We start from the raw sequence: 13,411 nt of genomic DNA, 5'->3' as shown, positions 1-13,411 counted from the left end.
AATACAATAAATTTTTTAAAGAAATGCTTTGGAAAATTTTTGGGATTCTGCTTTGGTTTGCTGATATGACCGGAATGCTCCCTGGGCACAACTAGGTAATCTTAGTGTAGCAAACGTCTTTCGCGGCAGAAACAATGAAAGTTTCAACTTCCTCCTCTGACTCCTTGTGCAAAGCTGCACATCTGTGTTATTCACCTGCTTTAGCTGCTTTATCACGATCATATGATGTTAAGTTTGTTTTTTATAGTGTGGGAGGGGTCTCAAAATCTTGAGTGTCTGAACCTATGCCTTGTTCACCTGACATAAGGCAGCTGGAGATCTTTCTTCTAAAAATATTTTTAATGATAATTAAAGACGAATCACGATTAATAAGAGTGACAACCAGGATCAAAAGCCATGATTTCTTGTGGTATGATTTCTTGACACTGTCTGGTCTGATTTCTTCTTGGATTTCTTGATCAGTGGTTTGGTTTCCTTTTTCTGTTGTTGGTTCTACAACAAAAAAGTCTGAGAGAAAACAATATTACTGCACTGTGATGAAGACAACAGATCCCTGTCATTTATATACAGCAGCTTTAAAGGGGTCATATGATGCTGCTAAAAAGAACATTATTTTGTGTATTTGGTGTAATGTAGTAATGTTTATCGCGGTTTAAAGGTTCCACATTATTTTTCCACAGGAACTGTACATTATTGTTGCTCTTCTACAATACTGACTTTATTAAATCGTCGATTTTTACAAAGCTCATCGGTCTGAAAAAGCGAGATGTGTGCTCTGATTAGTCAGCCTATCCAATTCGGTATGATTGGCGAATGCCGCATAGCGTGTGGCCGAATATTCGCCCTTAACATACTGTGATGCTGTACTCCCAGGCCAGCAGCACGAGAGACTCAATCCAGCTGCTCTGCTCATTACACATCCATCATCAGTTCTCTTTTAGCTTGGTTGGTCAATGTACTGTTAAGCAGGGCTAACTGAATAACTCCGGAGATTATTGGTTTTATTTAGGTGTCCAGAGGGAGTGTAAGGCACGTTTATAAACTGAATAACTTAAGTAATTTGTGGATTATTGCGTACTGGAGACGCGAACCATTTCAAATGATTCAGTTCGATTTGGTGAACTGGTTAAATAGAAAGATTTGTTTGCGATCCGGACATCACTAGACAAGATAAAAGCAATAAAACCCATTACAAACGAGGCATTTGTTGCATCCAGTTGGGACATAATTACTGATTATAAAGACTTATACTGTCTTTTTACACATTGTGCTGGGTATCTCACTGCGTAAACATAAAACCATGTCTGCATTTGTGACCGGAGAAACAACAAACAAGCACTACTCTACACTGCTCAAAACTCACATTTGAATCATCATTGGCAAATGATTTAAATAAAATATGTACTTATAGGCTATGAGTCAGAAGTACCAGACTGTCCTTGGAATGTTTGTAATGCCCAACTTTATAGAAACAGCCGTTGTGCCACAGATGCATTGCAGGCTGCCGGTTCAGGAAACAGTCCTCATAGAAGTACCAGACTGTCCTTGGAATGTTTGTAATGCCCAACTTTACTGGTGCCAGAACGGTGTTAAGGGGAAATACTTCAAGTTTCAGTGTTGAAACTTAACCACTGATTTCTAGTCGTGTCCAATCTTTTGGAAGGCCAAACAAAGTAGTTTCACTTTCACAACAAAACACAGCGACTCCACGACATGGCAGCGGCAACAGCAAGAATCAAAGTTACACCATTTTTCTTTGTGTGAACATTTGGGCGGAGTTATGCAAATCTTCCCACATTGTGACGTAGATATGTGGGGGTGTGTTAGAACGAGCCGTTTTGAGGGGGGAGTGGTTGACAACTTTTATAAAGAATATCTCTTTGGATTTGAGACTTTAGTCTTTGCAACATTACAGATCTTCTTTATGCACCAAGAGCTTGTTACACTCCAAAGAGAAAGGAAAAATGTAAAATCGCATCATATGATGACTTTAATTTTGGAATGTAAATTCAATAGATGTTCTTAGTGGTGCTGGGCGTTAAACCAATTTTATCGATTAACTTTAATTTGTTGTTTGTATTTTTTTTGAATTTGTTTTAATTTTTATTTTTTTTATTTTTGACACGTTCGATTAAGGTCCACTTAGTTCTAAATGGGCTCAACCCTCCCCCAACGAGTTTGCCATAGAGACATGCTGCAGAGTGAGAGAGATGTTTCGCCCTACGAAATGAAGAACGCGGCAGCACAAGCACACATGCCAAAATGCAACCTGCAGCAGTGTTACTCGTTGCGCGGCTCGCCAAGCTTTACTTTTTGGCTCGCATGGCAGTAAATAATAAAATGATATGATCATGCAGTCAATACAGATATTTGATAAAAACATTAAAAACAAGCAGGGCTATAACATAACCCATTAAAAAAACTCAGTCTCGCGTAGCCAGACCTTCAGACTCATGGTTTGGCCAACATTCCGTGGGCGTGACGTCTGATGCTGAGACTAAAAAACTCATGCCATGTCTAAACCGGACATGAGTGGCACGATCCAACAAAGATAATAGAACCCAGTGATGTTGTCTACACTGGATGCAGCATAATGCGACACGATCCCCATCAGTAAACTGATGCCTCGTTCTATTTATAGTATGACGAAATGTACTGACACTACGTTCAGAGGATTTGCAACTGTAGTGTGGTGTCATCAAGTTTAGACAGACTTTAAGCACAGCGGGACGCGGCTCAAAAACTCTTGTGTCCGTTAGACACAGTTAGACAGTGTCTGTTCTATTTACAAATAATTTAAAAACTAAACCAGCAGCAATACAAGATGGAAATATAGACTAGAAAATATATTTACACTTGCTCGCAATCTCGATCCATGACACTGTCTCACTGCGGAGTTGTCAGTTTTAATCTTAACAGCACTTAACGCCGAGTGTGCACTTAGATGGTTAAATGCATCATGGTTCTAGTATAATAATTTAAAAAAAAAAAAAAAAAAAAAAAAAAACCTTTGGAGTCTTTCCAGCATTAAAAGGCTGTACTTTTTTTTATAAATCATCTTCTCTCAGTTACAAATTTGCCTAGTAAATGATAAAGAATGATAGCCTTTTGTATTGCATTGCATATCAGGGATGACAGATTGATAAAAAGACATGCTATTTGTGACTAGATGTAACTTTTGATACTTGCTTGGTAAAGTGGCTCTCTCTGATTGATTTAGCCCTATCAGTGTGAAGCTCCCATGAAAAAAAATAGTAGAAGACCTCTGACAGTCTTACAAACATTTACAAACTGCCATACAGTGCGGGGATAAGAATGTTATATTTAGATTTTATGTTATGTAGCGTTTTTCACTGTTTACAATAGCAGGGAATGGCAGGGCCTGCAGTCTTGTCTTTTAGGCTTGTTGTTTCTGATTGCACTTTAACCCCAAGGGGGAAATCCAGATCAAATCCCAGAAAGTAAAATCAAATCAAAATAAAGTTAAAACTTGTTTTGAACGATTTCTTGGTCATATGAATATTGATTTTAAGTGAGGAGATTGGGTGGGGGGGGTCGATTTAAATCGTAAATCAGATTTTTTGTGAAAAAATCAGGGATTGTTTTTTCACTCACCATTGATGATCAGCTCTACAGTCTCCTGTTCATCTGAGGGTGTGATGAGACAGATGTATTCTCCTGCATCAGCGTGATTGAGACCAGAGAGTTTGATGGAGAAATTTCCTCTCACATACCCTTCAGGGAAAGTTTTGGTTCTGTTCTTTGTATCGTGTGTCCTGTAATGTCTCATTAAATTACTGCGTGGAATTAAATCACACACATTTTTGCTGCCATTGTGTCTCCAGCTCACATCAACCTCTTGAAGTTTAAGATTGTGTTCAGTTGAAGAACACGGCAGGACAACAGAACCACCGATGAAACCCTCTACTGTGACATCCAGAGACACTGAAATGAGAGAGACTTTAGAAAAGAAAGCCTGTGGCATGACATTTATAACTAGACTAAGTCAAGACAAACTTTAAGTTGGCTTGAGAAAGCCTTACCCAAAAGTTTGAAAAGTTTAGAAAGTTTAAAAAGTTTAAAAAAATGTTTAAAAAGTTTGAGAAGTTTAATAAAGCATTTCACTATCATGTTTCTAGCATGATTAGCAAGTGACTTACCCAAAAGTTTGAAAAGTTTAACCGTGATTAGCATGTCTCTAACATGATTAATGGGTTATTAAGATGTCACTAAGATAAAGTTTCAAGCATGATTATCATGTTATCAAGCATGTTTCTAGCATGATTGGGCAAGTTACTAACATATCACTAGCATGTTTCTCAACCAAGATTAAGCATGCTTATGTTTAACATGTTACTATTGGCATGTTACATGGCATGATGTTTCTAGCATGATTCTAGCATGTTATAAGTGAATTATAGAGTGTTTCTAGCATGATTAAGATGTTACTAGCATGTTTCTAGCATGATAAGCTAGTTACTAGCATGTTGCTAGCATGATTAACAAGTGACTAGCATGTCACTATCATGTTTCTAGCATGATTAACATGTTAGTAGCATGTTTCTAGCATGATTAGCACATTGCTATGATTAGCATGTTACTAGCATGTTCGTAACATGATTAACAAGTGACTAGCATGTTTCTAGCATGATTAACATGTTAGTAGCATGTTTATAGCATGATTAGCACATTGTTAGCATGTTTTAACATGATTAGCATGTTACTAGCATGTTCGTAACATGATTAACAAGTGACTAGCATGTCACTAGCATGTTTCTAGCATGATTAGCAAGTGACTAGCATGTCACTAGCATTGTTTCTAGCATGATTAGCACGTTGTTAGCATGTTTTAACATGATTAGCATGTTACTAGCATGTTCGTAGCATGATTAACAAGTGACTAACATGTCACTAGCATGATTAACATGTCACTAGCATGTTTCTAGCATGATAATATAGTTACTAGTATGTTGCTAGCATGATTAACAAGTTACTAGCATGTCGCTATCATGTTTCTAGCATGATTAGCAAGTGATTAGCATGTCTCTAGCATGATTAGCAAGTTATTAGCATTTTTCTAGCATGTTTCTAGCATGATTAGCATGTTGCTAGCATGTTCGTAGCATGATTAGCAAGTGACTAGCATGTTTCTATCATGATTAACATGTTACTAGCATGATTAGCAAGTGACTAGCATGTCAGTAGCATGTTTCTACCATGATTAGCATGTTACTAGCATGTTTTTAGCATGATTAGCAAGTGACTAGCATGTTTCTAGCATGATTAGCATGTTACTAGCATGTTTTAACATGATTAGCAAGTGACTAGCTTGTCACTAGCATTATTAGCATGTCACTAGCATGTTTCTAACATGATTAGCAAGTGACTAGCATGTTTCTAGCATTATTAGCATGTCACTAGCATGTCATGTTTCTTGATTATGAAGTGACTAGCATGTTTTCTAGCATTATTAGCATGTTTCTAGCATTATTGTATGCATGATTAGCATTGTTACTAGCATGATTAGCAAGTGACTAGCATGTTTCTATCATGTATTTAACATGTTTCTAGCATGATTGAAGTGACTAAGCATGTAAGTAGCATGTTTCTAGCATGATTAGCATGTTACTAGCATGTTTTGCACGGTTAATGACATCTTTAGCATGATTAACGAGTGACTAGCATGTTTCTAGCATTATTTGCATGTTACTAGCATGTTTTAACATGATTAGCTGTTTATTGGATTGTTAGTATGTTGTTTGTATGTTTCTAACATGATTAGCAAGTGACTAGCATGTTTCTAGCATTATTAGCATGTCACTAGCATTTTTCTAACATGATTAGCAAGTGACTAGCATGTTTCTAGCATTATTAGCATGTCACTAGCATGTTTCTAACATGATTAGCAAGTGACTAGCATGTTTCTAGCATTATTAGCATGTTTCTAGCATTATTAGCATGTTGCTAGCATGTTTCTAGCATGATTAGCAAGTGACTAGCATGTCACTAGCATGTTTCTAGCATTATTAGCATGTGACTAGCATGTTTCTAGCATGATTAACAAGTTACTAGCATGTCGCTAGCATGTTTCTAGCATGATTAACATGTTACTAGCATGTTTCTAGCATGATAAGCTAGTTACTAGCATGTTGCTAGCATGATTAACATGTTACTAGCATGTCGCTATCATGTTTCTAGCATGATTAGCATGTTACTAGCCTGTTTTTAGCATGATTAGCATGTCACTAGCATGTTTCTAGCATGATTAGCAAGTGACTAGCATGTCTCTAGCATGATTAGCAAGTGACTAGCATGTCACTAGCATGTTTCTAGCATTATTAGCATGTCACTAGCATGTTTTAGCATGTTGCTAGGATAGATAGATAGATAGATAGATAGATAGATAGAAACAGTCAGATGACAGATAGATAGATAGATAGATAGATAGATAGATAGATAGATAGATAGATAGATAGAATGAAACAGTCAGATGACAGATAGATAGATAGATATAGATAGATAGATGGGTAGATAGATAGAGGAGGATAGATAGATAGATAGATAGATAGATAGATAGATAGATAGATAGATAGATACAGTCAGATGACAGATAGATAGATAGATAGATAGATAGATAGATAGATAGATAGATAGATAGATAGATAGATAGATAGATAGATAGATACAGGGCTCCAAACAAAAAAATTGAGTAAAGAGCCATTGGCTCCTATAAGAAAAAAAAACTTAGGAGATCATTTTTAGGTGCCACAGAATAAGCGCAGTTTTTATTTATTTTCTACGATTATTATTTATATATTTATTTACATTTCAACATTTCAATTATACTGTCATGTGTTTATGTCTCATCTTTCTTTTCTTTGACTTTATCAGCATTTTACTAATCCATCTTGTAGATGACCCATAGGGAACTAAGGTCTCCTTAAAGAGTGGGAACTAAATGTCTTTTCCAGCTTGAAATCTACAGTCACAAAGAATTGTTCATTACTCCACACAGAATCTGTACCAGTATCATGGAGCATAAGCATCCCTTGGCCACTGAGTGTAGCTTGGGCTCCTCCTACATGAAGACATTTCAGTAAGTTGTACTGTAGGCTCTCTTATAAAATAGCCTACCTCTTTGATGTTAATTCATGTTCACTATGTACTATATTAGTGAAAGATTAAATAGGTTCACTTGCCCACTTGAACTGAAACTTCATGACAGCCACCCCATTAGGGCGTAAAACTGTACTGTTTGAATTTCATTATGAATTCGGAATAATTTTAAAGCTGGTACTTTTTTATTAAAGTTACAAAGCAGAACTTTTGCGATTACTGGGCCGGCGAGTTACACTTCAAATAATGAAGTTCGCATTAAAAGAACACAGACCAAGATCTTGTTTAGAAGAGAAGCCATATTAGTAATTATAAAGCGAGAATTGATACTTGATATTGCCAATATTCACGGCTTTACCTGTTATAGTTTGTTCAAGTTGTGTGCTGTATATTTTCTGCTTTCCCCTTCTTACGTCTCCGTCATTTTCTCTCGCTGCACCGTGAGCTGCGTTTATCAGACTGTGTGCATCAGCACTGATGTGTGGCAGAGATGAGGACTGTCTGAAACTCTCTTTTTCCACTAAAACTTTAATGCATCGTCTCCAGTTTAATCACGTAAGACATAACAAAGATTTGTTCATAAAACAATTGGAAAAAAGGCGTACATTCCAATTTTTTAAGTTATAGATGTAAATATATACCCAGATAGCAATAACTTTTCGGGCTGATTCTGGCTGAAATCGTCTCTGTCGGTTCAGTCTCGGCATCGGTGAGAAGATAATCGGCCAGAGCTGCGCCGACTCTACAAAACTACTTCTGGCTGACAGGCGGCTTTTCTCTATGGGCGATCTACGGCTGAAAGCTGTGTTCAGGCGGCGGATCCACTTTCGGTGTAGTTGTGTGTATTAACCTTCGGCCCGAGTTCGTTTTATCACAGATGAGGCACTGCTAGAATGAAGCAAATCATCCGCCTGAGAAAGAAAACATTTAGCGGTTAAATCGGGCTTTGGTGGGTAGTGCGCCAGTGGCGACCTCAGCAAAACGTCACTTTCGCAAATTAATATTTATGGTCACAAATCGCGACTGTTTTGAGTAGCAGTTTGGAACCTGATAGATAGACAGACAGATAGATGGTAGATAGATAGATAGATAGATAGATAGATAGATAGATAGATAGATAGATAGTTAGATATATATATATATATATAGATAGATAGATAGATAGATAGATAGATGAGTCTGAGTTTGAATGGGTTAGTACATAGAAGGTAAGTCTGATTGAGTCTAATGGGCTTCAGTGTGTTTAGATTAGAATTTTTGACAGTTGGAGTTTACGGAATGTTCAGGTGAGCAGAGGCTTTTCAATGTAAGTCTATGGGATATTTAATCTTCATTTATATGAAAACCATAAGTCCAATCAGTCTAAAAAGATATAGCAACTAACTTCAGATCAGTCTGAAGATCTGGGCTGAGTTTGGAGTCTGTAGAGTTAAAGCTCTAGGAGGAGTAGCAGTTGAAAATTTTGGGTCAGAAGAAGAAGAAGTTTAAATAGGATTTCAGTAAGTTGGCTTTCTCAAGCCAACTTAATAAGTGCAGTCAGTGATTTCTGAGAAATATCACGGATAAATGCAATCAAAACCATAACAAACAATTTTGAGAATATTTTCTATCTGTCTGCTCTGTGAGTCTCAAAAAAAAAAATATTTGTATTATTTGTGTTTTTTGAAAAAAATATTGTTATATGACTGATCAGACCAAGCAACACCACACTCTAGCGTTCGCAGCCAATCAGCAAAAATGTACATTCATGATGGGGAGGAGAGAATATGAATCTCAACATGAGATTTGTAGAACAGGCGATGTCTGAAGGGCATTACCAAAAAGAGCAAAAAGGTCAGAGATATCACTGGAAAAGAGAGGGTTATGATCAGGCCAAAAAGCTGAACATGTTAATATTGGAAAATCTTTCCAGCATTGGAGGCACTGATTGGAGAGAGAGGCGGATCTGGGTTAGCCGTTCTACGCTGACATAGCAAGGTAACGGTTTTGCTTTGTTTCATGTTCATTCGTTTATATGACTGCACTCCTCTGCGACCTTGTTTGGCATCTCTAATAGTAAGTAATCTTCAGCTTGGTTCATTCAAGTCAAGTTATTTATTTGTATAGCATCCACAATACACATCGTTTCAAAGCAGCTTTGTATGGCGTTATTTCCCTGTCAAATGTCGAGAGCGCATTATTGTAGCGTGAAAGTACATTAATATAATGCTCAATGCATTGCATCTCTCTCTGTTGTTTCGCCATTTCAGATACACGCGCTGCTTTTGTAAGCGCTCTCAGATACACGTTGCTCTTGTAAGAATTTTATCATTATGTAATATTTAAAATAATTGACTAATTCAAAGAAAAAAAAAATTATATAGGCCTAAAGGGGCACATATTAGTTTCCTCTGACTGTCAGATCAACCTCACATTCTGTTCCTGTCAATCATACAAGAGGTGTCAACCTATTTTATGGCATGAGGGAGGGGGCGAGCCATCACACACACCACACACACAGTGTCAAACTCAGGAGAAGAAACCGCATCAGCCCCTCGAAAGTAAGGCAGCTTTGCATTTCTGAATGCAAATCTCTCATAAAATAAAAAAATAGCATTTGTGTGTGTCAGCATTGTGTGTGTGTGTGTTCATGCTAATATACAAAACCTAACTAGTGAGATAGTTCATGCTGGCTATATAACATGCCAAAAAAGAGGGACCAGTTTAATCCCCTTTCAGTTATTTATTTTTTCTTTAATATGGGTTCTATTATGTTGTTCAGATTCAGATTGTATTTGTTTTGTAATGTTGTTGTTTCTATACATTAAAAAGTTGTAATTTTAAATGCAAATGTTTAATAGTATTCTTTTTCATAACAAATCAATGCATTTTTTAAAGAAATTGTGAGACATTGCGGGAGCATGAATGAGTATGACTTCATTTAGTATTTTTTTTAGAATTTTCAAAGTTATAACATTATTGACAAAACATTATTAAAAGAGCCGTTTGTGAGCCAAAAGAGCCGGCTCTTGTCAGTGAGCTGAGTCATAATGAGCTGGCCTCATGAAAAAGAGCCAAATGCCCATCACTAAGTGTGTTCCATAATGCGGTTCAATATCAACCAATAAGATTCCATGCGTACTTATGCCGTATTTTCATTGGTCAGTGTTTGAAGCCCTCCTTTCTGATTGGTTGTTGCCGTTTTGACAGCCGCTTATGCCAAGAGCAAGAGAAAGAAATCAAGAGAAGAGTACTGGCCATGCGCTTAACGCATCGGACACAGCCTAAGCACACATACACGCTTTACTTTAAGCTTAAGAGGAGATTCGCGATTGCACTGAACACGTTTTAGTGCAGGCAGACTCCTCTGAGCTTGAGCCCAGAGAAAATTCTTACAAGAGCAACGATGTATCTGAGAGCACAGCAGAGAGCAGATTCGGGCTCCCGCACATTACTATATTGGGCTACAGCAGAGAGATCGGCTCATGCATTATATTAATGTACTTGCGCACTACACACGTCGCCTCGACATCTGACAGGGAAATAACGCCATAGCTTTGTTCATGAATTTAGGGGCAGTATAGTGTAGGGAGGGGCGTGTTTGAGATGCAATTACTGTACGAGTATTAGCAGTGTTTCTCACAAATCACCTAGTGTGTTTTTAAGTGTGTTGTTTTTATTTTTAAGTTTTTTTATTATATATGCAAATATATATGTGTATACACAGATGAAGCTGCAACTGGAAACAAAGATTCTGTTAAATACCGTATGACCTCTAATTGGGTTTTTATTTTCCACACATAACGCTACATAACGCTGGCGAGAGCGCAAACGCGATGAGATAGTACAAAGATAACACTCCAGACAGCAATGCTAACTGCTAATGCTCATGGAAAATTACTAAATAAAAATGTTAGTTATTCCCACAGAGATAAGCCTGATAATCATTAATCAACCAGTTCATGTCTAATGTGTTAATGGTGCTTGGTTTTCTAATGTTTATTATATGGTTTAATTTTTTTTCTTTTTTTTGTAGTTTATGAGAAGAATCAGAATAAACAATAGAAAAAAACCAAAACAGGAAGACGTGTTTGTCCACATAGCGTTCTGAACTCATCGAACATACCTGATCATCATGGTGCCCTAATATCATCAATATGTTTTATTTTAATATATTGCATTTAAATATGTCTTAAATTCAAAATGTCTTAATTTTTCAGTAACAAATATCACTTTAAAAATGTTGCATGCGTACTAGGATGACATCAGGCGTAAGTGGCGATCAACAGTAACCATCACGAGCGATATGAAGCAGCGCACCAGAAATTTATTCGCGTGTTAAGATTTTCTTCAGTATATTCCGAACTTTCACGACAGAAGATGGCTTAAAGCTTTACTATGCATGTAGCCAACTCTTGATCACTTTGACTCAATCAACACTAATGGTATAATGCCTAGACAGATCTGCTTTCTGCTACCACAGGTCAGGATGTCTCAAATAATATCTCTGTCGTATCTGGACTTCAGTTCTTCAAAAGATGAGATTTTTTAGTTCAGCTTCATCTGTTAGACTCCAAGATGTTGTACCAGGTTCACTAATAGATGATGGAATCCTTTTCACAGACTGTCATGATGTGGCTCAGTGGGTTTAAAATGGGGAGGCACACTAATTGTATTGGTCTGGGATCCCTGCCGATTATTAGTATTTATTATTATTGTGTGTGTGTGTGTGTGTGTTGCTTAACCACTTTAAAATGGTATTTGGTTTGCTTTAGTCGAAAATGTAAAGAAAACGTAACATACACACGTACAACAATATATTATAATTTTACTTACCTGTTCTATCACTTGAAGCAAACATTCATCCCTTCTTAAAAGTCTGTTAAAAGAGAGTTGCCTATTGTGCTAATTAAGCCGCGACTGCTGTAGCCTTTCAGCCTATCAGCTTGGTAAATCTGTTGCCAATCAAATATTCAATATCGCTGCTCATTATCGTTCAAACTAATATCAGGCTTGCCTCCTCTACGAGGTTTCTTTTCTTTCTTTTCTTTTTTCTTCAGCGCTGAAAGTGAACACTCAATGCTGATTGGCAATTTTTTTGAGAGCTCAGGCTCTTCAAATATGCTTCATTATTTGTTCATGTTTTTCAAAGATTCGTTTTCGCTAATCGTGGATTCTGAATGCACAATAGCTGACTGCCCTACGTTGCAGAAGTTTTCGTTTGGTGTTTTGACACAAACTTCTCGTGGGGGCGGGCTTAACAGTGATCTACTCTGATTGGATAGTGAGCTAAGCAGGTGCTCTCTGACCGGGAAGTACAGACGTCACTCAGTGGTGCGCATATTGGAAAGCTCGGTAGATTATGTAAATACCATTGGCCTAGATCGTCTCAGTTCGTGTTGATGAGTTTGTCATTAGCAGAAGTTGAGAAATCTTGTGTTACTGAATGACAATAATAACCCGCAACAAACTGTAACATGAATAAAACTTGTATCGATGTTATTGGTTACTTCAGTAACACAAGCTTGCTTCAGAAAGCTGCCTTGAAGGACAAGTGGAGGAGGAAGATGATGACGCTGCGTGTCTGTCCTGAGAGCTCATCTTTACAGACTGGAGACGATCGAAGGCCAAATATTATTTACATATTTAGTAATACAAGGCACGACGTATTGCATACACAAATCACAGCGAGAGCTTTTTTTCTTTTTTCTTTTTTTTATTAATGCAGAGAACAAAAACATACAAAAGGTATAAACATACATCACATAATATCAACCACAACAAAATAAAAAATAAAAGAATAAAAATAGAACTTCTGCAAAAGAAAAGGGGCCAAAATCTAAACAAAAGTACACAAGGAGATCAAAGGCAGAGCAAAATTCTAACAGTCCTTATAGCTTTCTTATTGAAGTAGATACTGAGATTACATTCAAAATAGTTTTCCATTTCTTTTGGGAAAACAGAAGACCAGATTTGGAGAATTTGCATTTGTGAATGTGAAATTTGTTTAGGAAAAATTTAAATTAAAAACAAAACTGATATTTTCTTTTTTTTTTTGGGGTCCAGAGTCATAATACTTTAAATATAATGTTTTTCATATGTACTGAGAAGCCTGGCAAAATCTTACTTGACAAACACACCAATATCATCCCAAAGTTTCTGAGTGTAGTGACATGACCAAAATAAGTGTACAGTTTCAGCAGAACTCGAACAAAAAAACTTGTAAAATCAATGTCAGATTTAAATCTTTGTATAAACGTCTTTACAGGGTGGGAACGTGTATGAGCTTAAATAAATTTCTTTCACTTTGTCTGTG

At 36.9% G+C, this 13,411-nt stretch overlaps 1 protein-coding gene across 1 annotated transcript in view; it reads right to left on the bottom strand.

The window, feature by feature from the left end:
- LOC109052641 (CXADR-like membrane protein) overlaps positions 1 to 4,099 on the bottom strand; it is a 31,210-nt gene extending 27,111 nt beyond the window's left edge. The window contains exons 1-2 of the mRNA XM_042749565.1: positions 3,616 to 4,099; positions 364 to 507 (exon numbers count right to left, since the gene is read on the bottom strand). Coding sequence (XP_042605499.1) covers positions 364 to 507; positions 3,616 to 3,985 — 514 coding nt within the window. The 5' untranslated portion in view covers positions 3,986 to 4,099. The remainder of the gene's footprint in view (positions 1 to 363; positions 508 to 3,615) is intronic.
- Positions 4,100 to 13,411: the final 9,312 nt, after the last annotated feature.

This window comes from Cyprinus carpio, chromosome B22 (assembly GCF_018340385.1).
Source record: "Cyprinus carpio isolate SPL01 chromosome B22, ASM1834038v1, whole genome shotgun sequence".
Lineage (NCBI taxonomy): Eukaryota > Metazoa > Chordata > Actinopteri > Cypriniformes > Cyprinidae > Cyprinus > Cyprinus carpio.
This window is presented reverse-complemented; position numbering and strand designations above follow the sequence as displayed.